Source organism: Cyrtonyx montezumae, unplaced genomic scaffold (assembly GCF_038088225.1).
Source record: "Cyrtonyx montezumae isolate F1298 unplaced genomic scaffold, pur_monq_1.0 scaffold_13, whole genome shotgun sequence".
Classification (NCBI taxonomy): domain Eukaryota; kingdom Metazoa; phylum Chordata; class Aves; order Galliformes; family Odontophoridae; genus Cyrtonyx; species Cyrtonyx montezumae.
In genome coordinates, this window is record NW_027071859.1 from 8,957,028 (window position 1) to 8,983,147 (window position 26,120).

The window sequence follows — 26,120 nt, forward strand, 5'->3', positions numbered from 1 at the left end:
ATCATAGAGGGGCTTGGGTTGGAAGGCACCTTTAAGATCATCCATTCCTAAATCCCTGCTGTTTGCTGCTTGCCCCTCACCAGCTCAGGCTGCCAAGGGCCCACCCAACCTGACCTTGAGCACTCCAGTAATGGGGCACCCACAGCTTTTCTGGGTACTGGTACCCTGTGCCAGCACCTCCCCAGTCTCTTAAGAATAAAGTTCCTCCTAGTATTCCATCTATATCTCTTCTCTCTTGAGAACTATTGGACCATGTAAAGAATTGCTCTCCCTCCTGTTGGTAAGCTCCCCTCAGGTATCAGAAGGCTTCAGTGATGTCTCCATGGAGTCTTCTCCAAAGCTGAAGAAGCCCAGCTCCCTCAACGTTTCTTCATAAGGGAGGTGCTGCAGCCCTACGTTCACCCTCGTGGGCCTCCTCTGGACCTGCTGCAACACTTCTGCATCTTTCCTGTACTGGGGGCCCCAGACCTGGCCACAGTACACCAGAAGGGGCCTTATGAGGGCAGAGCAGGGGGTCACGGGACAATCCCATGCTCTCCCTGCTGCACTCTGCTCTGATGATGCAGCCCAGGGTACTGTTTGCCTTCTGTGATGCAGGCAGACCTTGTTGGCTCACATCAAGCTTTTAGTTGATCAGAACCCAGTGGTTTTCACTCTTGCTGCTCAGGACTCTGAAACTTGCACTCTGAGAAGCACTAAGACCCAGAAGTGGTTGAGCTGAGCTGGCAAATTTAGGTTTGTTTTTGATAGTGTCTGACCGTGTTAATGATCATGTGGTGTAAACAAAACACATCTCAGACTATTAGTTCAGAAACCTGAAATGGATTAAGTGATGAATTTGCCTGCAAAAATTTACTTTTAAGGATGCTGATGCAAGGAAAATTTTAAAGAATCTAATGGGAGGAAAATACCATTGTTTTGAGATTTGAACTGTGGGATGATGCTATAACTTCAGTGGTGGTTGTCCTCAGTGTCTTTAGCATGTGTTGCTTACTTGGACTGCTTCTTCAATTTGGAGTACTGAGTCCTGCAGTTCCAGTACTGACATAGATGTTGCTCAAAAGATGTTACTGATTTTCAAGTAGATATTTGTAGCCCAGGAACATAAACTCTGTTGGGTGTCTTGGTAGTAAGAGAGCTTCTGCTTCTTTGATGTCTCAAAGGTACGGGAAGATGCATCCAGCCAAAGGCCGTTTTAATCAAACAAACACCACGTGCTCTTAAAGCATGACACAAAATATTCAGTAGTTACTAACATATGTGCAGTGTTCCTTTATTGACTGTAGTAGTTGTGTATTCGACTGCCGAAGAGTTTTTGTTATCTGGACATGTGACTGATTGGCCTGCGTATAAAAAAACTGGGAAATCTGACAAATATTCTGGATTAAAAAACTATTCACAACCCTGAACTACAATACTTGATAATAAAGGCTGTTAGATTTGCAGTTTAGGCTTGTTGCTTACTTTTCCCTTATTCTTTGTTATAAATCTCTACTAAAGCTTTTAATTTCTGTGAAAATATTTTTCTTTATTAGTATCAAGCCTGCTGCCCATCTGAAATGTTACATGAGCTTTTTGTGTATCTTCTCTTGTGTCAGCCCAAGAAGCCTGGGCAGTGTTTAACCCGACCAGAGGGCTGGCACAACTGCAGCGTGCTGTGCATCCAGGTACAGCTGTTGCTGTGTTCTTAAACTAGTTTGATTTCCTAATAATATGGAGCCCACCACAAGAGTTTATCATACGTGGGGCAAGAAAAGCTGCAGAAGAGCCACCACCTGTAGAAAGCTGCTGGAAAGCTGTTTTGCATCGGAGCGTTGGCAGTGCAGGCAGCAGCTTCTGTTTCTTTCCAGTCCAGCTTTGTCAGTCAGCAGCAGCAGTGTGTGTTGAGCCCCTGGCCTGGTGCTGCACCTTCAGCTGCAGAGTGCAGCCCTCTCTTTGTCATGGCGGTTTGCCTGGGATGGGAGAGGTGATCTTTGCTTGCACTTAACACCAGCAGGACTCTGGGCTATTGGAGCAGATATTTCTCCCTACACCTGGGTTTAGGTGCCTGGATTCCAGAAGTGGCAGTTACCTTAAGCAGCAGTTCAGCAGGAGCTCTCTTGACCTTTTTACCTCCAGCATCAGCTCTGCTTACTGCTTGGAGGTTGTGGCTTTCAGGGCTGAGGGCTGTGTGGTCAACACAGCGCAAGGCAGTCGAGAAACAGAGCAGAAATGAGATACCTACTGTGGGACTCTAAATATAGAGCGAAGGAAAGCTTTTGCATAGATATTTAAACATAAAATATGTTGTGCATTTTAGAGAGGAGGAGATAAAGGGAGTTTTAAGTCTGTATTCTAAAAAAAAAGCTATACTATTTTTGATCTCTCTCGAAACCTCATGCTTAATACTGTGATGAATAATGGACTAATGTGTGCTGGTATGTCATATCATGTTTCTGTGGCAGGGGAAAAGGAGCTGTTGAAGAGTATCCCTGAACTTTTACCCCTTTCATAGTGTTGGCACATAGCCTTGTAAGAGCAGTGTGTGAGAGTGGTGTTTGCCTCCCGATTTATGCATTTGTGCACCATTGGAAATATCGCAGAATCACAGCATGGTTTGGGTTGGAAGAGACCTGTGAGATCATGTCATTCCAACCCTCTGCGATAGGCAGGGACATCTCCTGCTAGACCAGGTTGCTCACGGCCACATCCAGCCTGGCTTTGAAAACAGAACCATACTTCTCATAGTAGGAAATGCTTATTTGCTTTCAACTTCTGAAGACTGAGATTACAGATCTGGCAGCTGATTCCAAAAGCAGGTAGCTGGCAAGTGGAGGGAGAGCAGCAAAGAGTGACGGTGGGGGATGGGGCTGCCCTTGTACCTGGAGCATCTCACTGGGTCACCAGCACCACAGATGTTTGCTGCTGTTGATCAGGGTAAGGCTGAAGAAAGCAGGGCTTCTGCACCTAATAGTGCTGCCTGTATTTCCTCTGGGCTGTAAGCTCATCTGTTAAACCTGTGTTTATGATCCAGGAGGGTATTTTGTGGGCTGCTCTTTTTGATGGGAAACAAAATGGAGACCCTCTTTGCTGCAGCTGTAGACTATTATGTTTCTTGCTGCTGGTAGCAGCAGATAACACTAACTTAAATTTCATGCTTGTAAGAAAGGAGAGAGTGAGCAAAATGAAAGTTTGGTGTACTGAAGTTTATTTATAGTTTCAGAAGACTTCAGTTTCTGAAAATTGACTTAAAACTGGGAAGAGTTACCTGTGCCATTCTCCTGATTGTCTTTTCGTAGAGATTTGGAAGTGTGCATGCTCGTTTGTGAAGTTTGTTGCATGGTGGAAAAGTATTTGCTATTAGATCCGGTAATACAATAAAAGACAATTTCCAGGCTTGGCTTTCTTTGTTGTAGCATTTTTCATAGAATCACAGAATCACTCAGGTTGGAAAAGACCTTAAAGATCATGGAGTCCAACCACGACCCAACCATACTGCTACATCATGTCCCTGAGCACCACATTCAAACGGTTCTTAAACACATCCAGGGATGGTGACTCAACCACCTCCCTGTGAAGCTTTTCCAGTGCTTCACAACCCTTTCTGTGAAGAAGTGTTTCCTGATATCCAACCTAACTTCCCCTGGCACAACTTAAGGCTATTTCCTCTCTTCCTGTCACTGTCTCCAGTGAGAAGAGCCCAACCCTGCTCTCGCTTTATGCACCTTTCAGATACTGGAAGAGCAGTGAGGTCTCCCCTCAGCCTCCTTTTCCCCAGACTAAACAGCCCCAGTTCCTTCAGTCTCAATTTGTAGGGCACATTCTCCAAGCTCTGCCCCAGCCTTGTTGCCCTTCTTTGGACCTGCTCCAGCATCCCAATGTCCTTTCTGCACTGAGGTGCCCAACACTGAACACTGTACTGGAGGTGAGGCCTCACCAATGCTGAGTACAGGGGCGGGATTACTTCCTAGTCCTGCTCACCACAGCATTCCTGATACAGGCCAGGATGCCATTGGCCTTCTTGGCCACCTGCTGGCTCGTATTCAGCTGACTGTCCGTCAGTCTTTTTTTGATCCATCAGTCTTTTTTGATAAACACAATTGGGAAGGATTAGCTTCAGGTATTGCTCAGAGATACCATTAGACCAAATGCAATCACAGTATCACTCAGGTTGGAAAAGACCTTCAAGATCATTGAGTTCAACCACAACCAAACCATACAGCCCTTACTGGAACAACCCACTGCTCAGCCATGTCCCTGAGCTGCACATCCGGAAGGTTTTTGAACACCTTTGGGGATGGTGACTCAGCCACCTCCCTGAATTTGAATATTGAAATACTGGATATTTTGAGGCAAGTCCCTAATGTGCTGTGTTTGAAACTGAGGTGCGTGACGTGGTAAGGTTCTCACGTCTGTCGGCTGTCAGTGCAAGTAATTCTCTTTTCAGAAACTGGAATACTTCAACACTTGAATTTTGAGTTTTTCTTACTGAAATACTCTTCTGCAGGTAATTTTTCCATATACTTGCACAAAAATAGGATTATTTCACGGAGCTAATGAAGCCAGAGTGTGTTTCACATAATTACAAATAACTGAATGTTTAATTCACGTGAAAAATGCATTCAGCTTCATTAAAGACACGTGGCAACCTGATTTCAGTGTTTCCATGAATAAAATCAACCTCACTGCCTTAAGTAGCAGCATCTCTGGAAAAAAGGTCACGGGGCTGATTTTATTTCATAATTCGCTGTGAAACTAAATTCAGTGTAACTGAAACTACTGCTTTTGTGACTTGTCTGGTGAGTGTTTCTCAGCTTGCTGCTGATGCTCTGACACACTCCAATATAAAGGAGAGAGACGAGGTTCTTTGATTATGTGTATGCCCGGTGTGAGATTAAGATGCAACGGGTCAAATGTTAGCCCAGCCAGTTTATTACAAATACTAGTTGCTTAGGGATATGGGGAAGGGAAGGTGAGCGATAGAAAAAAAGCAAGGAGTCTTGGCAGAAAGCAAGAGAGATATAATCACCACCGTGGATCCAGCAAGGTTTGTAGTAGGTCTGTTGATCTCAGGAACTTGTCTGGTCACCGCGGGGGATGGGAGTTGGCAGCAAGCAGGCCAAGGGCTTCTTCCAAAGAGGTTTCCCCCTCAGGGAATTCTCTGCCAAGTTTTTTCTCTTCGGGAGTTCTCCGTCAAAGATATTTTTTTCTTTGGGTGTTCTCCTCCGAAAGTTTTTCTTCTCAAGGAATTCTTCTCCAAAATCCTTGGTTCAGTGAAGGCCTTTTATTCCCATTTCTCAGGTTATTTTTCTTTTCCCTTTGTTTGTGTGACATATCTGGCCCAATAGATAAGCCAGCAGAGGATGTCGCCTTCATTGCCTTGCAGGAGCATTGTTGTCTTTTTGTGGTGGTCAGCTTTTCCAAGCCATACCCCGCCCCCCAGAAAAGACTAATTGCCCCTATTTCTGCTTATCATTACAAGCATAAGCAGAGACACTGAGGCACCATTACACCCATCTGGATAATTGGCAGTTATCAGTCAGAGTCTTGTCACCAGAAAAGGCCTTACAAAGCAAGATTTGAGACAAAAGAAAGGAAAACAGTTTCCATCTGTCAGATGCTCTCAGTTGCACTGTGTGCAGCCACTCCTCTCCTTTCTGCAGTGTATGTTCAGTTCTTGCGTTTCATTTTTCCTGTATTGATTGACAGTGTGACATTGGGCCTTGTTTCTGTGGTGAGCAACCTCTGTCTGGATATACAAGGATTATAATTGTTAATTTCTTCCATGGGATTTCTTGCATGGTACTGTGTAAGTGTTGCTACTTAAATTGGTAATTAACAAATGTGTCCATTCCCTGAAGTCATGTTCAGCCTAGATTCACTAGCAGTTTTCATCATGTGCTCAACCGTTAAGAATCCTGAATATTACAAACTTCTGAAAATGTATTGGACTATGTAGCAGATCACTGTTTTGTTTTTCCTCCTACAGGTTCGATCTGTGGATGAGATGAATCATGAGTTTCAAGCTCTTGCCCTAGAATCTCGGGGAATGGGAGAGGTAATTATCAAGGACTGAAAATCCAGTTGGAGTTGTGAAAATTTTGATGCTGTTTGAGTCTCCTAAATGATACCAAGCTGAGTAAAGAGCTTCTCATAAGAGAAAATTGATTTTTCAGGCCACTGAGGATCTAAGTGGCTTGTGAGAACACTGGGATGCTCGATAACTGTGGTGTCACCACAGTCTCATCAGATGACTGATACTCAAGGGGAAGCAACCATGTAATTTCTTTAAAACATTGTGCTATTTTATGAAATGAGGTGTGTTTCCATTGTCACTGTCTAAACGAGTGCAACAGCTGCCACCTCTAATTTTGGCTTCAGAAAAAGACATTGGCACGACTTAACAGGAATGTGGTAATTTAGGATGCCTTTACTGACAATTACTCCTTAAAATAACATTTTAACCAGGAGTAGAAGGGCTATTATATAACTTATCTCAATGGAGAGGAGTTTTTTGATTCAGTCCTTGCTTCATTTCAGTTGCCAGCATATTTCTGAAGATCTGAACATCGTAGGGAATGACTTAGGGAACTGTATTTGAACGAGTTGAACTGTTTTAAAAGTAATCACCATCCGTTAGGGTTACTTGCCCTGGCAGGACATAGTAATGAAATAAATTTACATCAAACAAAGATTGTAAATAACAATCCTTCTGTTTTGCTGGATGATAATAAGCTTTTTTTTTTTTGATACTGGAACCACTGACTATTTCTTCTTAATTTTTAGAAGATAATTATAAGACTTCATGCTTAAGGGAAACTGTAACTTAACTGACAAAAACCAAATTATTTCATTAAATGATTATTTCAAATGACGTGCTTCTAGCTGTTGGGAAGTAGTCTTCTTCCTCAGTTTGTCTTCTGTTAATTTTTTTTTCTGATCTGAAATTAATTTCTTGCCCATATAATTCTTTAATTATTTTACCCTTTTTGGTCTGTTCCCCCCCCCCCCCCCACTGGAATTCAGCATTTCTTGATGTCGGGAAGCTGTTAGGTCTTACTTCTCACATCATGGCTGAAATGAAGACTGTAAATCCTCATGCAAGTATTTTGGGAAGGATACGTGCTGGAAGTCCACCAGAAGTTAAGGTCTCCATCTGAACAGGGTCTGCTGTGAGTCAGTATCAGGACTGGGACTGCAGAACGTGAGCCAGATGTGTTGTTCCATGTGGAATGATCATTGATCTCCTTCCATCTTGTAATTCTCTGCTAATTTACTCTATAAAGAAGTGAACCAGAGCTCTGTTAGCAGGAGATGTGCAGTTCTGCAGCCATCGTTCTGAAAACATCACCTGCAGTTGTAGCTTAGATGGTTAAATGCAGATGCTGCTTCTGGCTCCAGCTTTCAGCAGCCATCATGGCTCTGAAGGTCAGGGTGATATTCTGAAGAAATACTGACACGTTGTTATTTCTTTTCTCTGGGCATCTGCTGTTTCCTATTTCAGGGCTGGCATTCTGGGCCCTTTGTCTGACCTCATACAGCCACACGTAAAATTAATTGGCAAGCAATATAAAATAATTTTATTTGGTAGCATCTGTTCTTAGAGAAACAAGGATCAAAGTGAACATAAATTTTGTTTTAGGGACGACGTATCCATTTCTGGTCTCAAAACTTTATTTGGAGAGCTTTTAATAAGCTACACTGTAATATCTTCTGATCTTGGGGGGAAAAGAAGAATTGTTAGTTTTAGACCAGTAATTGAGAGTGTGTAGTTACTCATCAGAGCTGCTAAGAGTGAGCTCTGACATAATTAGTTATTACCTGTGGATAGAAAGGGGCTTTGTTATCCAGCAGAGACTTAAAAGGGAGCAGGGCTGATACTGAGGAAGGCACTCGAGCGTACAGTCGGAAGAGCAGTCTCTTTTGAACTACAGGTTACTAGATTAAATTCAGGAAGTATTGTGCACAAGGCATGTTATCAGATGGCAGGATGATTGTAGTTTCTGTTTGTTTTTTTCTTATCTGTTAAACAGGAACATGGTACTTTTTTTTAATGAAAAACATTTTTTTTTACTTACGCAGTGAGATAATTGACAGCTGCTCCTGCTGCTGCTCTATATGGCAATCCAGTAGCTAAAAAATCCCTTTAAGTGGGCATAGTATATGCCATACCCATCAACTCTCTCTTTAAAAAACAAACAAAAAGATCTGGATCACTCTTCCACAGAAAGACACAGATGATAATCTTTAAAAATGTCAGTTTCTCCACATAGTTGAAGGACTTCTTGGTTCTGTGAAATGTAATCAGAAAGGTCTCCATGAATCAGTTCAGCTTTATCTGAAGCCTTCTGACGTATAGGTGCATTATGTTTATTTTGAAGCTTTACTTTGTTAATCAGAAAACATAATAAGGAGTTGGATGCATATGTTTGGAAGTTAAAGAGTGTTCAGTTTAGGACAGAGAAAAACACACAGAATACAACAGAAAAAAGAATAACCCACAGCCTTTTGCCTGCGGTCACTGTTGTGTCTTTTGATCAGTGGACAGTTTCTTTCTGTGATAGAAACTCTGAAAATGAGTTTTGAAATCAGAATTGCAGTGTGTTCTACTCAGAATTGCTTATGGCTTTTCACTGCTTCATCTGAGCATCTGTCTGATAGCGGAATCAACCAAACAAACAATCAAATATATCTAGATATATAAAAGCAACTCTAATTCAATTTAAACAATTTTCAATTCAATTCAATTGGAAGCTATGCGCTAATTTTATGACACCAAGGTTTTTTTGCTCTGACCTTCACTTTTCACTGTTTCTCATAGCTCTCACCTCAGCTGGAAGAACCTTTGAACTTCTGATGGGCTGCATTTAATATAAAATGTGGTTCTTTTTCCTCCTAAAAGGTTTCACAGATATAACTTTCGGTCTAACTCTGCGATACAGAGTGAAACATTAGCACTGCAAAATTGGTACAACACAAAGCTGAGAAATATTAATGGATTTCCTAGGTTTATCTGTAACGTATCATCTTTTACTTTATAGTTGAACTGTAGTTTTAAGATTCCATGACTGTTTCTAAATCCTCTGATGGCAAACTTCATCCAGTTGTTAAATTTGTGGCAGACTCAATATTCTGGTGCTCCCTAGGTGTGTTTGTTTGGCAGCTGCTGGTGGTTCTCCCAGGTATTGAGGAAGAGGGCACCTGTGTCAGAGCAGGTCATCACTGCAGTACTGCAGCATGGAACTCTCTCCCATAGATGATTTTGTTGGATGTTGGCTGTTGATCTTCCTCCACCCACCAGTTTTTCAGTGTTACTGATTTCTTTATGTTAAGGAACACAGGGATTTCAGTATCTTGTTTAGCTAAACATTATTTCTCTGTTAATTGTTCTGGTAAACATAGGAGACATCAATCAGCAATCCTTAAGTTATTCAGGAGGAGCTTCCTTCACCTCTCTTTTTCCATTATTAATGTTTGTGGCCCGCTAACGACACTCTTGCCCTCTTCTTTAAGCAGTGTTCACAAACTCTTTCAAAGTTAGATTAATAAAAATCTAAAAAAAGATGTTTAAATCTAATTAGTAGCTTAATCAGGGCTCATATTAAGCAGCTGTGATGTTGAATGATTTTTATCTCTCTATTTTTATATCTTATATCCTAAGTACAGGAGAAATTCTTGTTTGTGTGGTTCTTCTATAGTTTTGCAGTGTCTTCTGGTCTTGAAGACAGAACAGAAATGATTCTCATACTGATCTGACCTGAAACTTTGCTCTGGAAATAATAATGAATAGAATCATGCGGCTATATTGAATGACTGGTACTATAAACCTGAGATCTGATGGCCACCAGTTTATAACCAACAGATGAGTGTGGTCTAAAGGAGCTGACTTGTCACAGTGCAGATCAGTTGCTTTCTAAAACTTGAAATGAAGGCAACTATTACTATTTCTCACACTGGTATTCGTTAAAAAAAGACCCAGCTTCTGAGGCAAAGTGAGAAGGAGGCAAAGTTCAAAGTTTCTGAGAGGAAAATTTGTTCAGCTTTTTAACGTAACTGGCTATGTATTTTGTATCCCTTCCTCATGACTTCAGGATCTGTCTTGGTGTCATTTGAGCAGTTTTTTTTCATGCATCATCAGCTTCACTAACAACACAACTTCAGGTGTTTTAATTATTCCTCGAGTATGCATGCTTCCTTAGGTGAAGCTGACTTCTGTCTAAAACAAACTGCCTGTCATCTTACCCATACTGTTATTTCTTGCCTGTTTGTAATCATATTTTTAATAAGAATTTTCTCTTCTTACACAGCTTTTACCTGCCAAAAAGTTTTGGGAACCTGATGATTCAACAAAAGATGGACAAAAAGGGATATTCCTTGGTGATGAGTGGAGAGAGACTGCATGGGGAACTCCTCGTAAGTGATAAATGGATACTTACTGAGAAATCGATCACTTCGTACGTGTTGAAGTACAACAGTATGCTGAACGTTAGATGCATGGTCAATTTGGTTTTCCTTTCGAGTGTAAAAATGTATGTAGCACTGTTGGTTTTATGCTGGTAACACTTTTGAAGAGTGGGATTTTGCATTTATTTATTCTTCATACCTCATTTGTAATGAAATGCACAAATATTGCAAGTTGTAGTCAAAAAGTGCAATAGTGATATTTTTATTTATTTGTTTCAACAGACCATTCTATGTCCCAGCCTATTATGGTACAGAGAAAGCCTGGACAGGGTTTTCATGGAAACAGTGAAGTAAATGCTGTATTGTCTCCACGATCAGAAAGTGGTGGCCTTGGAGTGAGCATGGTAGAATATGTGTTAAGTTCCTCTCCAGCTGATAAATTGGATTCCCGGTTTAGGAAAGGAGCTTTTGTAAGTAATACAGTGTGTTAAGCTTGTGTAGTTATGTGCTATGGTTTAGTGATTTACATGGTTATATTTTTCTACCCGATTTGTCTTTTTTTTTTCCCTCTTCTCTTTATAGGGCAGTGTATAGTTGCTGTCTGCCTATCTTCCTTGGTTGGAGGGGGATAGGGAGGTCAGAGGGGAACTAGTTTGGGAATCTGGACTAAATAGCTGCCTTTAAAACTGTACTTTCCTAATGCCTTTAAAGAGAGGAAGGAAAAGGTCACAGATAATTGAAAATGCACGTTGTACTTTTTTTTTTTCCCTAGGTTTTCCTATTCTGTGTTTCATAAGGGGGTTTTATGTACTGGATGTTTAACTGTATAAACTAGAAGTGTTACTGCTTCAACAGCACCGCTATAGTTAAGGTTGAGTTAGCTCTTCCATTATAAATCCTGGCATTCCTTTTCACATCTTGGCAGTTTTAATTGCATGTGGTCAGAACTTGGGTGACCAAGTTACCCACCAGATGCAATTCTCTTGAAAACAAACTGTTTGTATTGTTTACATGCGCTGTAGTGTAGAATTAGGTCACCTTGTGGTGCTCCTATTGTGTTCTGTTCAATATTCAGAATCAAACAGATTCTTTTTCCTCAGGGCACTAGAGATGCTGAAACAGATGGACCTGAGAAAGGAGATCAGAAAGGCAAGGCTTCTCCATTTGAGGAGGACAAAAACAGAGATCTTAAACAAGATGATGAGGATGTTACTAAAATAAATGGCAGAGGTTTGCCAAATGGAATGGATGCCGATTGCAAAGATTTTAAGTAAGCTTTTAACTGTTTCTCAAGAGGGCAAACATGTCTCTTAAGGCATTATTACAGTTCTGGTTTGTGTGTCAGCTTCAAACATTATCCAGCTGCAGATTGATTCTTGCTGCCTCACGTCCTCCCTTTCCCACTGTGCCACGTGTTTCTTAGGATGTCATTAGTGTGTGTGTCACTTCTCATGAGACAAATTCATCTTAATAAAGTATTTCTTCAAAGCAAATGAGTACCTTCACAATGTGGTAAATTAAAGGGGGATGAAAGCTTTCACCCTTTTAATTACAAAGCAAATCCCTTTCTCTCTCTGCTTCTTTTTGATACTTTATAACTTTTGCATCTGATTGTTGTAGAGAGATAGTCCTATGGAACTTTAATGTACCTCTGATTTTGCTGGTCAGTGCCTCAGCCTAACATGCTTATTTCTCCACAAAAGTCCTTGTGGAAATTATGTGCTTGGATAAGGATTCACACAGCTAAGTGTCATAATTCACTGCATAAAATGGTGTTAACGTTTAATTCTTTTCCTAGGGAAAAAAGTGGAATAAACTCAAGGTTTATGAATGATACAGTCCTGCCAGCCTGCTTTTTTATTAATGCTAAAATGCATTTTAAATTGGATGCTTTTAAAGGACTAATCCTTGTTTATAAATGACTGATGCATTTATAACTGTCACAGAGAAAAATTAGCAGAATTAGAGAACTAGAGTGCTGCTCATAAATTCATATTAATGTGATGAACGTGACCTAATAGTCGTGGTTTCATTAGTTTATAATTGAGCAAGTATATTAAAATGCATGTTTGAATCTCATATAGAAGTGTTTTCTACCCCTTAAAAATGTAATTACCTAAAGCTAAGGAAAGATTCTTCGGGCCTATTTTTCAGGACACGTTATTGAAAATAATATAATACCATGCCTATTAGAGAGCTCAAACTAATTACTTCCTTTCGGATGCATTCTGCAATATGTGAAATAAATGAAGTTACTTTCTATATTATAAGTAGCAAATGTAGAATAATTTTTTTTTGTCCTGCTTCTCCAGGCTCTATTTCAGTTTTAAAATATTGGTTCATTCTATTTTGTATTATTTAAAGCAGGAAATAATTAAAAACTAGTGCAAAGAAGCATCCAGAGCCAGAAAACCTCTCAAAAACTAAGGCGATCTAATTGAAATGGCCCATATGAAGCAATGGTATTAAGCCTTCCAACAGAGGTTTATAATTGAAGTATTGACACAACTTTAACTATAGCAACAGATCAGTACTGATATTAGGAGCATCTTTTACTAAGTAAACATAAGTAGTAAAGCAGAGCTTTGTCCTGTGCTCCTCCTTGTATTTCTATTGTACTTAGGACATTTTTAAAACAAATATGTATTGAAATAACTGCTGATTTTCCTTTTGTTCCTCGCTTTGTTGATACTGTACAGCACTTGGGGAGAATAAGGAATGTTAGACAGCTCTAATCTTGCTTTTATTCACTGAGTAAAACGTAGTCGCAAGCAAGGATACTACAGAGGCTGTCTGTCCTAGAATTAGTTGTCTGGCAGTGTACTCTTGAAATAATTACAGGTTAATCCTGCAAGATTGATTTTTGGGGTTGTGCACCCATCATCGCGAGTAAAGTAATCTTAACTGAAATGTGTGTGTTCCTTGAAAAACTATAAATGTGTATAATTGTAGTGCTCTGCTAACACAACCAGTGCTGTTAGGGGAATATGAGTTCTCTCACACAACTCACTCCCAGTATTTGATTTTAAATTTTTGTCAGATTCACCTGTAGTTGGTGGAGATGCAGTCAGTACAGCTTGTGGAGATGTGGGAATGATACAGCTTTTACCTAAATTCAGTTCCTGGTGACTGTCAGTTGGTACTCACTAAATTTCCATCCTCCTGGTGGCATTTCAAGATGTGTAAACTTACACACGTGTAAGTGCAGCTGTCTAAATCTTAGCCACCACCAGCTCTTTACATATGGAAAGCTGAACCTCAGGGCTTTGGTGCAGTAAACAATTTCTAGGAGCATATCTCTGATGTACTGCCAAAAGAAATCAAACACTCCCATTTTACTCCATCCTAAAGATTTTCTTTGTAACAACAAGCTGTGATTATTCTTAAGGAACTTAAGATGGAACTGATGGGATTATATTAGGAACACTTTTTCTCCACGATCAGTCATCGGTGTAACCTGGTGAATGACTTGTGTAGGGAAATGGGATGTTTTAGTCAAATGCTAAATGTGGGGGAGTTACCAGCCTGCTTTATATAGAGGTGAAAATGCATTGCTTGCTTTTGAGATGTGAAAGATACTTGCTACACTGTGTGTGTCTTTTCCAGCTGAAGTGTTACTGTCGCTCTCTCTCCTTTGGCATGAGTACACAGCTGTGTCCCTTTTGTTTCTGTTTTTTAATTATTTCTTTTTGAGTTGTTTTTTAGTAATTCTATCACTCCCAAAACGCAATAACAAGCCACCCCAAAACTTACAAATTATTACAGTTTATTTTACCATAAATACCTTCCTCAATTAGTTTGGTTTTTTTTTTTTACAATGATTTTAGAGAGCTGTATATTCTAAAGATTAAAAAAATAAAACATATGCTTTGAAATGGAATGTGTCCTTTATCTTGAGCCGTCAGTGCATGCTGGTTAAAATCACTCTCCTTTATAACTTCTTTGTAATGTCTCTGAACTCAGAGATCCCTTTAGAATGGAAATACTGTACTCTTTCAGTAGGACAGTGTTATTTCAGACTGTAAGAGTCTATCTTGAATTTCTTCTGAACAGTCGTACCCCTGGAAGTCGACAAGCCTCCCCAACAGAAGTAGCTGAGCGCTTGGGTCCCAATCCTAGCACCACAGAAGGATTGGGTCCACTTCCCAATCCTACAGGCCACAAGCCCTTGGTAGAAGAATTTTCCAATCCAGAAAATCAGAATCTAGATGCCATGGAACAAGTTGGTCTTGATTCTCTACAGTTTGATTATCCTGGCAATCAGGTACAGATGGACTCTTCAGGAGCTACTGTAGGACTTTTTGACTACAATTCTCAGCAGCAGGTTAGTACTGGATTTCAGAGTATTGCCACGTTGGTCCTTTAAATGCTTGTTCTCTTCAGTAGTCATTTAAACATGTTGTATATTCCGTTTTATTAAATATCTGTGACATAGTCAGAGGCAAATAAATGTACAGTGAATAAGACTGTAATAATAAATGTACAGGAAGAAGACTGGCATGTAATTTTCCAGTAAAGTAACTTCATAGGGTAGAAGCTTGGGTCAGAACTTCGTTTCAGTAAGTAAATCCTAGGAAGTTGTAGTCCTGACTTCTGAAAGCTGAAATGCTTCTTATTTTTTTCTTTTTCCTAATAGCTTTTCCAGAGGACTAATGCTCTGACTGTTCAGCAGTTAACAGCAGCCCAGCAGCAGCAGTACGCCCTGGCTGCGGCTCAGCAGCCACACATAGGTGAGCTTTGTGTGAAGTGCAGCACCTCATTTAAGTAGATTCTAATTTAAATAGACATCCATCAGTTGGCTCGTTTTATTGGTTCCCCTGGAAGTGGCTCAGAATGACTATCTTGCTTTTAGAAAATGCTGTTTTCTGATTGGTTCTCTTTTGTGTGAATTTTTATTCTCTCAATTGTTGCATGCAAAGAAATGGAAGTTACTTTTGCTTATGTAGCATAATTAAGTTTGGATGGGAACAAATGTTAAAAAAATGGAGACAGAAAAAGCTTTTCTCCAGAAATCGGTAATAGAAACAGCAAATTTAATTACTAAAAATTGCAAAACTTTGCACTTCTGTTGTGCAGTTTTAATATTTTTGATACTCCAGTTAAAACCATTCAGTAGTAGAATTTTGAAATAAAACTTTTAGTTCAGGTTGATTAATTCTTCCTTGCTAATGGCATCAAAAAAGCTTTAGAGTTATTCTGTTGCAAGAAGTTTTGCTGTCCTTTCAAAATAATTCAATGTATGAACTGAATGCGTCCAGTTCTTGCACGAGCTCTGCTGGCAGCTGACCAGGAGGCTGTGTTTCAGTTACCACAGGATCAGTTTCACAGTCAACTGCTGCAAAGATGTCCTTCTGGGGAGAGAGAGGTAGGAGCAATTGGCACCTCCGTGGCAGCAATTCCTTCCTTAGGAGTGGGGGCACATCCAGATGTGATACAGTGGTAGGGCAGATTTAATGGCTTCTGCCCTTCCTGCTTCACCATGGCATTGATGAGGTGTATGCATTTGTGCACTGGCTGTGAGGGGTTAAAGGTTTCTCCTGCAGAAGAACAAAAAGGAAGGGAGGCAGTGTCTCCAGAGTGAAGTCTTTGTTCTCCTGTGGTACAGTGATATAGTTTCCCTCATCAGCTTATTCATCTAGATGCTATCAGGTCAGGCAGATGTAGACAGGGATTGGCTGCCTGTAAGTGGCAGCTTTTCAGCATTATCCAGCTAACTTAATTCAGTCTTGGAGGTGAACATGTCAGCTGGACATGTTTGTGTGAGGCCACAAGTCTTGTCTGGTGCCTTGCTTTCACTTCTAAACTGCAGAGAAGCTCCTTTGTATGAAAGTGCTGACTGAGCAGTCTGCTGTATTTCTGTTCTTAGAAATGAAGCATCTTCTGGTACACGCTTTAGCAGAAATTTAGCAGCAAGCCTCTTATTTGAAAAGCTTCTATGGAAGGGTGGGTAGGTATAAATGAGATCAGTTTCTCTGGAGTCTGTAAGTCAGCAGCACAAAGCTGTTAAGCTATGGGAACAGCAAGAAAGGACTGACAAGAAAAAGAAGCATTGATTTTTATAATACTGCATCCACTCTTAGGAAGTTCCAAATTATAAGCAGTACTGATTTTAATGGATTTGCTTTGTGGTTTGATTGGTTTGAGTCTGATCATGCTTGCTAAGTCTGTTAGCTATAATTAAACTCTGTTTATTACTGTAGCAGGTGTATTCTCAGCAGGCTTGGCTCCGGCAGCTTTTGTGCCAAACCCATATATTATCAGTGCTGCTCCTCCAGGTACTGACCCATACACTGCAGCTGGGTTAGCTGCAGCAGCCACCCTAGCAGGTAACTGAACATTTTCTTGTGTTTATCTTGATAGTTTTACTGAATGAAATCGGAAAAAAAGCTGAGATCTGTCCTGTATGTTCTTTGTAGGTGTGTTTCTAGGAAGGAAGAACTTGTAGAGAAAATAACATTTACAGAGTTGATATTTTTCACTCTGTAGAAGGAATTCAGTTCTTGTTAGATATGCATTCTGAATGTTTCTTCCCTCTGGACTTGAATGCAACAGTGAGGTATCTCTGTTCTGAAAAGCTTATTGTTAATCAGATTGTTACTGACATTAGCAGAGAGTCTTATTTTCAGAAGATGAGACAGCTAGTGTTTCCTTGCATGTTTTTACTTGGTGCATTAGCTTTCTAATTCCAGATTTTCTCCTTCTCAGTGAGCATAAGAATAAAACAGGTCTCCAGTGTGCTAACAAGGCCCGGACTGTACATGAGCCCCACGCCCAGGACAGTGTCTTTTAAAGTTGGTGCTGCTGAGAAATGCAAAGGAGTATTCAAGTCCTAGCTCAGTGCTCAGACCTGAGCCCAACAGTTTGAAAAATACTAGATCTCCAGTTAGTGTTTGCACAGGGAAGGCAGTACAAAGAGTGCATTGGGTATATTTTGGTTGTGTGCAACACAGCAATATAAAATTATCCTTCTTTGGGTTCTACTTATCAGTAGGTTAAAAGGTAAGTGCAGAATCAAGCATGCTGTGAAGAGTGCTGCGTGTAGTTGGCAGGGAGGCAGAAACAGAACATGAGCAAGTCTTAGTAAATTACTGCTGGAGGATGAGTTTGGCTTTCTGCGATGTCCTCCTTCCAACCATGGAAAGTCATTTTGAGTGTGCTTTGATTAAGCTTTGATCACCGTACATTTTTCATTTTATCACCTGAATCTCACAGAGTTATCTTTTCATAAAGAAGTTATGGTTTCATATGAATCCTATAAATTAACCTTATGTTAATGTATCATTTTGACTAACATCTGAATTTTCCAATACTGATTTCTGTTCTGACATTTGGAAGACAGAACAGTGAAGGGATGCTGCAAACAATATAAACAATTAGAATCGGTTGCCTGAGATGAAATAATCAAGCGTTCTGTTTTTAGGTCCTGCTGTGGTTCCACCTCAGTATTATGGTGTTCCATGGGGGGTGTATCCAGCCAATTTATTTCAGCAGCAAGCTGCAGCAGCAAATACCACAGCAAATCAACAAGCAGCCTCCCAGGCACAGCAGGGGCAGCAGCCGGTACGTTCTTCATGTAGAGGAGACAGGGCTTTAAAGCCTTGCTGTAGCATTTTCAGTCTATAAAGATCACGTTCCAGAAGGCATTACTTAATTCAGGTGGTGTTCTGCTGTATCAGTATTCATATCTCAATAGTTAACTTAGTGTTTGATGTCTCAGAACTTCACAGTTTCCTTACATTGCTGATTATTGTTGCCTGGTTTGCTGTGTTGTTACGATTTTTCCCATCTAGATAATTCTGTGTGGATAGTTACTTAGATTTTAAAACAAAATTTAAAACAACTATAGGAAACTGCCACGATGGAAGGAAAAGAGATAGAGTGGTCATTCCTGTTACAACATCACTATGTCATGTTATTTTTGCTTTGGTAATCACGACTAAGCAATTGCTACAAGAATTTATTGCCATTTTCTTTAAGTGAGTTTTAAAAATATATATTTTCTACTTTTTTACTGTTATTCTAGATGCAGTTTTGAAGCCTTTGTGAGCCACTTCTACTAACAAGTGGTGTTAACAGAGGAAAACAAGAGATGTACTGTGGTGCTATGCTTGATGGATGCTTGAATGAACATTATTACTAGCAACATAGTTAAAACTTCAGTACTGTTATTAGGAATTTGATATCTAAGAAGTGACTTCAAGTTAGCACAAATAAGTTACTTCTGTTACACTATCCAGGCAGAGCTGTCCTTCTGCTGACAGTGGTTATAGTTTAATGTGTATTTTCTCTCCACTGGTCTTCTGCCTTCCCTGTCTGTTTGGTACAAATCACATGTAATGTTTTGCATGGGATATATTACAAATCACAGAATCACAGAATTTTAGGGGTTGGAAGGTACCTCTAGAGATCATCTAATCCAACCCCCCTGGCAAAGTATAGTGTTGTCTTTTTATTTTGGACCTGGAAAAGGATATTTAAACCAAGAAGAACAAAGTAGTTGAAGAACTTAGATTGCTTCTCAGTTTGACCGATTATCAGTAACATAAACAAATAATTTGTAAGGGAAGGGCATGTGTTCAGTCACTGGATAATCTGAATCATAAATATTATCACTTGTCCAGATTTTCTTCCTTCCGTTATCCGTTGATGCTGTTGACAGAACATGAACGAGATCAGAGCAGGGCATGTACATTGCCATGATCATCAACAGATCAGTTGATGCTTTTTGTTCTTTGTATTTAAATATTCTTGAAACGGGTGAGATGGAGTATTCAGATAGTATCAGATATGCAAAGAAACCATTGTAGGCGTTTTGCAGCTTATAACAGGCATGCTTTCTCACCTCAGAAGTAAAAGGTATCACACTGGTCTTTTTCAGGTTCTGCGTGCTGGAGCAACTCAGCGCCCGCTTACCCCCAGTCAGGGTCAGCAAGGGCAGCAGGCAGAGTCACTTGCAGCAGCTGCAGCAGCAAATCCAGCTTTGGCTTTTGGTCAGGGTCTTGCTACAGGCATGCCAGGTATGTACGTTTCGTAATCAGTGAGTTGAGGGAATACCTGAAAGTTAAAATATTGGTGTTGTTAGATACCAGATTAGCTATCAAAATCCTGCCATGATTTTGGTAAACTGCTTAGAAGTGAGTTTTCTATGGTTACACTGTTTATGTATTCACACGGATTCCTCAAACACGAGGAATTCCTCTTGCGTTTTCTCTGCTCATAAATGTACTCACAAGGGGTATCACAGGTTGTTGGCAGGATGATTTCACTTATAATGAGGCAACTACTCACTGTCTTAAAAGGTCACGCGTTGTCTAAATAGTCCGATGCACCATGAGGTAATGATTGGTCTTTCTGAAGTTTTTTGTTTTTTTAACCTATGAGTGTGATAATATTTAAAATCTAAAAATCAGAATTCAAGATAAGGAAACTTAAAAGAAAATTACTGGATAATTATCTCTGAAGATCATAATATGCTTCAAGTGGAATTACTTCAAAGCTAAGAGGCTCTGATTCTTTTTCAGTGGGCATGGCTTCTGACTTCTGGGGAGTATTATGTGTCTCAGTACTGTATCATAAACGTATAGTGTGTCAGGTTGAAGTTCATCATTTTAAATGCTGGGTACTGTTACCTGATGAAAAATAATTTGGCCCTACTTGAATACCAATTTTACATAGTTAAATCAGGTGAAGTTGATGGTAGTTGCCAACGTGTTTGACTTGTACAGCTTCAGTCCTTTTGTAGCATCTCTGCACCTCTCCAAAGTGCCAGAGAAGGTCTGCAAACAGTGCAGCCTACCAGAGGTGCTGTAGGTGTCTTTGCATAAGCCTCAGAGGCTTAATTGGGCAGTTTTTGTGCATGCATCTTGTCATTTGATTTTGTTTGTTTATAGCTACTTAGTAGTTCTTGCTTTGCATGTGGAGCCTGAAGATTGTGGAGTGGCTTGTGCAATTCCATTTCAAATTCTTCAGTCCTACTATAACACATCACTCAGTTCAAGTAATTCCTAAAAACTGGACAGTTTCTCATTCAGTGAATACCCAAGGCAAAGTCAGAGGATACACCCAAATTCATCATATGATCTGTACCCGTTTGTCTCTGCAAATGAGAACAGGGAGGAGGGTTGCACTGAGCTTAGGGAATAGCGTTTGGGGACCTCCATGTAACCTCAGCTGAGTAAGGAGCTGTTCTGCTTTGTGAGGATGTAGCTCAAGCATTTTCTGTACAGAGATTGCAGTTTACTCTACAATAGGTGCCTAGCAGCTGGCCAGGTGAATCACTCTGAAGTCATTATTGCCTGAACAGGCTAGGTCAGGTGTAGCTTCAGTTATATTGTGTCCACACAGCTCTAGCTGTTGGCATGGATGGATCTGGCATTAAGTTGTCTGAACTATGCTCATAGAATGTTGAAGCCATCAGTTTCTGTTTGTTGGCACTGCCTGTTCTGTTACCCAGAATTTCTGCCACTGCAGAGTGTTGTACTTTCTTGTACTTCCAGGTTGTATTAAATAGAAGTCAAATTTGATTGTGGCAGAAATACAGAGAGCTAAGAGGTTGGCAAAAATAATAAAGGTTATAGCATATCTAAATCATTTACTGATAGGAAAGTAGGTTCTGAATTTGATTTGTGAAGAGCGGAAGAGCGCAGAAAGAGATCTGTGTTGGGACAGCATAAAGGTTATAGCAGTACAATTTTTGGTGGGCTTGGGAGACTGAAGTGAAGGCTGCAGTGTTTAAGGAAAGAAGACAAAATGCTGAGTGGATTTTCAAATCTGTGTGAAGGAAAGTAGCTGGATGTTGGGAATGTTCAGAAGGAAGGAGCTGTAAATTGTCCACCCAGAGAGAGAGGACTCAATGATGATTTGCAGTTTATGCTCCAGAGCAGGGAGAGAAGTATCAGGATGGCAGCATTAAAAGGGGCAGATAATTGAGTTGGTAGTAGTGAGTGTTGTATCTTATTATCTATATTGTTAACTGGAGTAGAGAGAAGTGACAAAACCTTGACATGTGTTTGGCTTGAACCTGTGTCATCAGTGAGGAAAAGGCGTAGGACCTTCCCAGTGGTAAACACTGAAGAAATTACTGGATGGATCGTAGCTACACAGAATGGGTTGCAAGAGCCAAGAGAACAGATTTCCTCTTATTTTCTCATTCTTTAAAAATATTCAAAGTTTGTGTGAAAAGAATGCAGAAAGTTTTTAAAGTGTAGTTCTGGAGACATTTGGAAATCATTTCAGTAAAACAGAACTCTAGAAAACCAGATTGTTTTGGTATTCCCTACTGATCTTGACATGGTAAATGTAAATAGAGCAGTTGAATTCTGAGATAAAAGATGTGATTAGGATAGAGTTAGAAAGCAAAGAGTATGGTTTTTGTTGTTGCAGTATACTGCAGGAACAGGAAGCTTGGATGTGAAGTCACTGAAGTGAGGTCTGATAGTTGTTAATTTGAGGGGAAGGTTGCATAGCCATGGGGTGCAGATGGTTCGACAGAGTGGTAGTACAAAATGAAACATGAGGAGAGATGCAATTAGTGGGGAAAAGACCTAGCAAATCACCTTCGTACCTATGGTAAGAGAAAGCTGGGATGCAGTGTCTGCGACTGTGCGTATCTAGCTGCTTGGAGTACGGTGCAAAGTGTGTGGGATACTGTATGATGAGGAATGGGAAAGCAGAAGACTGAAATTTCTTTATGAGAGCTTCTGTTCTTCAGTTATTTAACTGAGATTACATCTCTGAAATCATATTTGTGGTGACAAAGTGAATGATTTTATAGCCTATTTTTGAGGTTCTGGGTGCACTTAGCAAAGACTCAGCTTTTTAACCATAGTGCCTACATTGCTTTGTTCTGACATCTTGAGTATGGGATGTCTGCTGTTCTGGGCTGGACTGTGCTCACTTCAGAGATGAGGAGTCCCTGTTCCAAATTACCCATCAGTTCTCATACGTAGCTTGGGCCCTCTGTGGTGGGCTGTCTTGGTATTGGTGACCTAGGTTATTGACTTTAAATGTTTGTATCAGCCACAAGGGAATGGCAAGCAAGTGTCAAGCATTTTGTAATACGAAGGGCAAGTGTCACTTGCTTTTGTTATTTAATTCAGCAGTCATCCTGGTCAATTATTTCAGAAAAAAGTAAATATATTGAGTTGCACTAGCATCAATCCTAGTAAATTTAATTACTGTAATACAGTGTAAATTTCCTGAATGATTTTTTTTTCCTTCCTCCCACCCCATACTCCTTCCTCCCAACCATTACTTGGGTATTTCACATTGGAAGATAGGCTTGTTTACATTATCTGGGCCTGAAGTTGTATGAAATGCTGTGTATTAGTTTTAGATGAGCAGAAGGGTTTAAATACGTGTTCAGTCCTTTTTTTTGTTTGTTTTTAGCAACAGCATTATCTGTGGGTTTGAACATCTCAAGAGGATGGGTGGACTGAGCAAATCCTGGGAAGTGTTAACTAATTCTGAGCTCTGAAAACATGATTTTCTTTGATACAGTGATAGCCAGTAGCAAGTAGATCCCAACAACTTTTCAGGAGTAAAGAGAACTGTAGAATATTCTAAGTTGCTTGAACAAGCTGATTCTGTAGTGTTCTGATCATGACAAGTTGCAGTGCTCCTGCACCTTTTTGGTTGTGGTACTTGGAAACTTGACTTACTAACTTTGAGGATAAACACTGAAATTGCTAAATCCAGCTACTGTGCTAGGTGTTTTAAAATGATATAGGATGTTCCTAAGATTTTATGATTTTTGGCACTTTTTTATAATATTAATTATTCTTTTTTCTTTTGATGTTTGGTTTCTTTTCTAAGGCACTGTGGCAAAAATGCAGTTGTCCTTCTCACAGTTTGTTGCCAAGGTATTTCAGTGAGAGAGGAAATGCTGACTGTTCACGGCTGTGTGTTACTAATGTTTGTATTCTGTATCATGTAGGCTATCAAGTACTAGCTCCCACTGCCTATTATGATCAGACTGGTGCCTTAGTAGTAGGCCCTGGAGCAAGAACTGGCCTTGGAGCACCAGTCAGATTGGTGGCCTCAACTCCTGTCATAATCAGCTCTGCAGCAGCACAAGCAGGTAAGTATTTGATCTTCCATGGAGATTTCTTCCCTGTTTGTATGGAATCTCAGCAGCAGTGTTAGTTGACTAGTATTTCATATTGTTGATGTGGTTCATGCACACCCTGTGAGGATTTCCAGTTGTGAAGGATATACCACGTGCTGTTTCTTATTGTCACGTCTACTGTTCTATCATTTTCTCCTTTCCTCTCCCCATGCATATAACATGCACTTCTCATCACTTCTCAAAACGGTGTCCTCTTGGAAGCATCATTTCATTGCTTCGGCCTGGCAGAAGATGATGGAATACTCTGGGGCCTTGATACGCTTTTCTTACAAAAGTTGCTGTTTTTGTGTTTTGGTTTGGTTTCTAATGAGAAGTATGGGAAGGAAAAAGTACAGAAGGATAAGCAGAAGAGGATAATTAGTTACATGAGAAGTCTGTAGCTTTCATTTTATAAGGGGCAGATTCTGGCCTTACCTTATTAAACAACTGTATTTATTGTATTTATTAAATTGAAATCCAAATTATTAACACAAGATGAATTAATTTGTTTAGAAGGTGAGAATTTAAGTTGATCTGTAAGCTTCTCGCTCTGACATGAGTTGTCTTTGAATGTTAGCTGTAACTCTGCTATTGTGAATTTGAATCTCAAAGCGCAGTTCAGTGAACAGTAACGTTGATGGATTTACACTGACAGTTCCCTCCATTACATTACCTATCCTGCAGCCTTGATTAGCTTCCAACATACACCGTCTTATTTTTCTTTTTCCTTGGGTAATTAAGACTGTATAATACCATAAATTTTCTTTTTTAATATGTGATTTTCTGTTTGTTTAAGAGGGATTCTTAAAAAATAAGATGTAGACCTGAATAGTCCATTTTCAGTTAGAAATGTTTGAGAGAGTAATTATGATTGAAAACGTGTGTTTTACAGCTGCAGCTGCTTCAGCTGGAGGAACAGCAAACAATCTCACGGGAGCCACGAACGGTCTATTTCGGCCACTTGGTGCCCAGCCACAACAACAGCAACAGCAAACAAATAGTAGCCTTCAATCCAATTCATTTTATGGCAGTAACTCTTTGACCAATAACTCCCCAAACAGTTCCCTTTTTTCACATGGTCCTGGCCAACCAGGAAGTACATCTCTTGGCTTTGGAAGTAGCAGCTCCTTAGGAGCAGCTATCGGCTCTGCACTTGGTGGATTTGGCTCATCAGGTAGGTTGGTAATATAGTGAGGAAATTGTGAGACTTGTGGGTTAAGGGAAAAGATGTATTTGTATCCAGACACATGATATACACGTACATTTCCAGAAACAATGTTGAAAAAAGGGTATGGAAATTGAAAGCCAATTTTAGGGGAAGAAAAAGGGGCTTTAATTCACTATGCAAGATTAATTTTTGTAAAATACCTTCTAGTTGTAGATATCTCTGATATCACTTTTTCTGTTGAGCATTGTACTTTGCCCCAGAACTTTGTTCCTTTTTTTTCCAGTAGGCTTATTTTTGTTCTTCATTTGCAAACGAAGCCTTCATTTTGTGTTTAAAGTAACAACTGACTACTGTTAAGAATTGCATTCTTTTGTTACACTTATGCTAGGAAAATTTCCTTTTATTTATTAAACTGCTTATGATGCTCTGAATTTGATGTAGTATTGTAGTGCTCCTAGGGTTAGCCTGTGATCATGGAGAGACTTGATATCTAGGAGTAGTGCTTGTTAATTTCAGATTTAATCTTAGGTACATTTAAGCAGAGTTTGGAGCCTGACATTCTTGCAGCGTATCCTCTTCAATACTATTGGCCCATTTGTGTTATCAAAAAAAAAAAAAAAAGTAAAAAGTCATTTTGTATATTGTATGGCAGCAATTTATTCTCACAGTTTTTAAATATGCAAAGTAGGTTTTCCTATATTTCAGTGTTAGTGAGAGGAATTAAATAATCTTTTCTAAACATTTCCTTTGGCTGTTCATGTTACATTCTGAGTTACAGAACTGAATTGCTTACTGCTGTTATTATTTTGAGATGTGAACCCTATTTTTATTCTTGCATATCTTGCAGATGTGTAGAAATTGGGAGGAAAAAAAATAGTACTTTTAACAGTATTTTTTCAAAGCAAAATGGCCCCCAGGAAATGAAATAGTGTTGAAGTGTAGAAGTAGTGACTGCTGTTACAAGATAGCTGAGTGCACAGAAAAACAGGAAGAAGACCACACCCTTCAGTGCTAAAATGTGATACCTTTGTTTGGTAGCAAAGTGGAGGTGCGTAGTGACATCACGTGGCTGTGCTCCAGCACTGACATTTTCTCAGTATTGTTTTTCACGGAATTATCTAAACATTTACTTGCTTTAACAAAGCTAGTGATACAAAGTGTAGGACCAAGTTTTTACGCTGGTCCTCTCTAATCTCTCAACTTCAAATTGTGCCATTTTCAATTAAAACCAAAAGCCAAAAGAAGCCGCTCAGATGTGTAGGGTTAATAGCTTTCCATGGTATCACAGCAGGTAAATTTTATTGCCGGAACAATCGCGCCAAGTGCTGTATTTCGTAATACAGATTTTTTTTTTCCTGAGCTACCTGTAGATTTCAGTGAATTCTCAGCAGCCATTTCACTCTAGATAAAGTTTTGTCTCATTGATAGGTGTGGTCATAAAAATATGTGCATAGTTAATGCAGT

The 26,120-nt window shown here is 39.8% G+C and overlaps 1 protein-coding gene across 8 annotated transcripts in view; it reads left to right on the forward strand.

Moving 5' to 3' along the window:
- Positions 1 to 26,120, forward strand: part of PUM2 (pumilio RNA binding family member 2) — a 55,953-nt gene that overhangs the window by 10,629 nt on the left and 19,204 nt on the right. For 6 of the 8 annotated variants that reach the window (XM_065730658.1, XM_065730661.1, XM_065730663.1 and 3 more), the window contains exons 2-12: positions 5,969 to 6,037; positions 10,287 to 10,392; positions 10,666 to 10,853; positions 11,484 to 11,653; positions 14,437 to 14,707; positions 15,020 to 15,113; positions 16,584 to 16,709; positions 17,804 to 17,943; positions 19,262 to 19,400; positions 23,318 to 23,461; positions 24,381 to 24,662. In XM_065730658.1, the coding sequence (XP_065586730.1) occupies positions 5,987 to 6,037; positions 10,287 to 10,392; positions 10,666 to 10,853; positions 11,484 to 11,653; positions 14,437 to 14,707; positions 15,020 to 15,113; positions 16,584 to 16,709; positions 17,804 to 17,943; positions 19,262 to 19,400; positions 23,318 to 23,461; positions 24,381 to 24,662 (1,711 nt within the window). In that variant the 5' untranslated portion in view covers positions 5,969 to 5,986. The remainder of the gene's footprint in view (positions 1 to 5,968; positions 6,038 to 10,286; positions 10,393 to 10,665; positions 10,854 to 11,483; positions 11,654 to 14,436; positions 14,708 to 15,019; positions 15,114 to 16,583; positions 16,710 to 17,803; positions 17,944 to 19,261; positions 19,401 to 23,317; positions 23,462 to 24,380; positions 24,663 to 26,120) is intronic. The other 2 variants (XM_065730660.1, XM_065730662.1) reach the window with 1 other exon arrangement.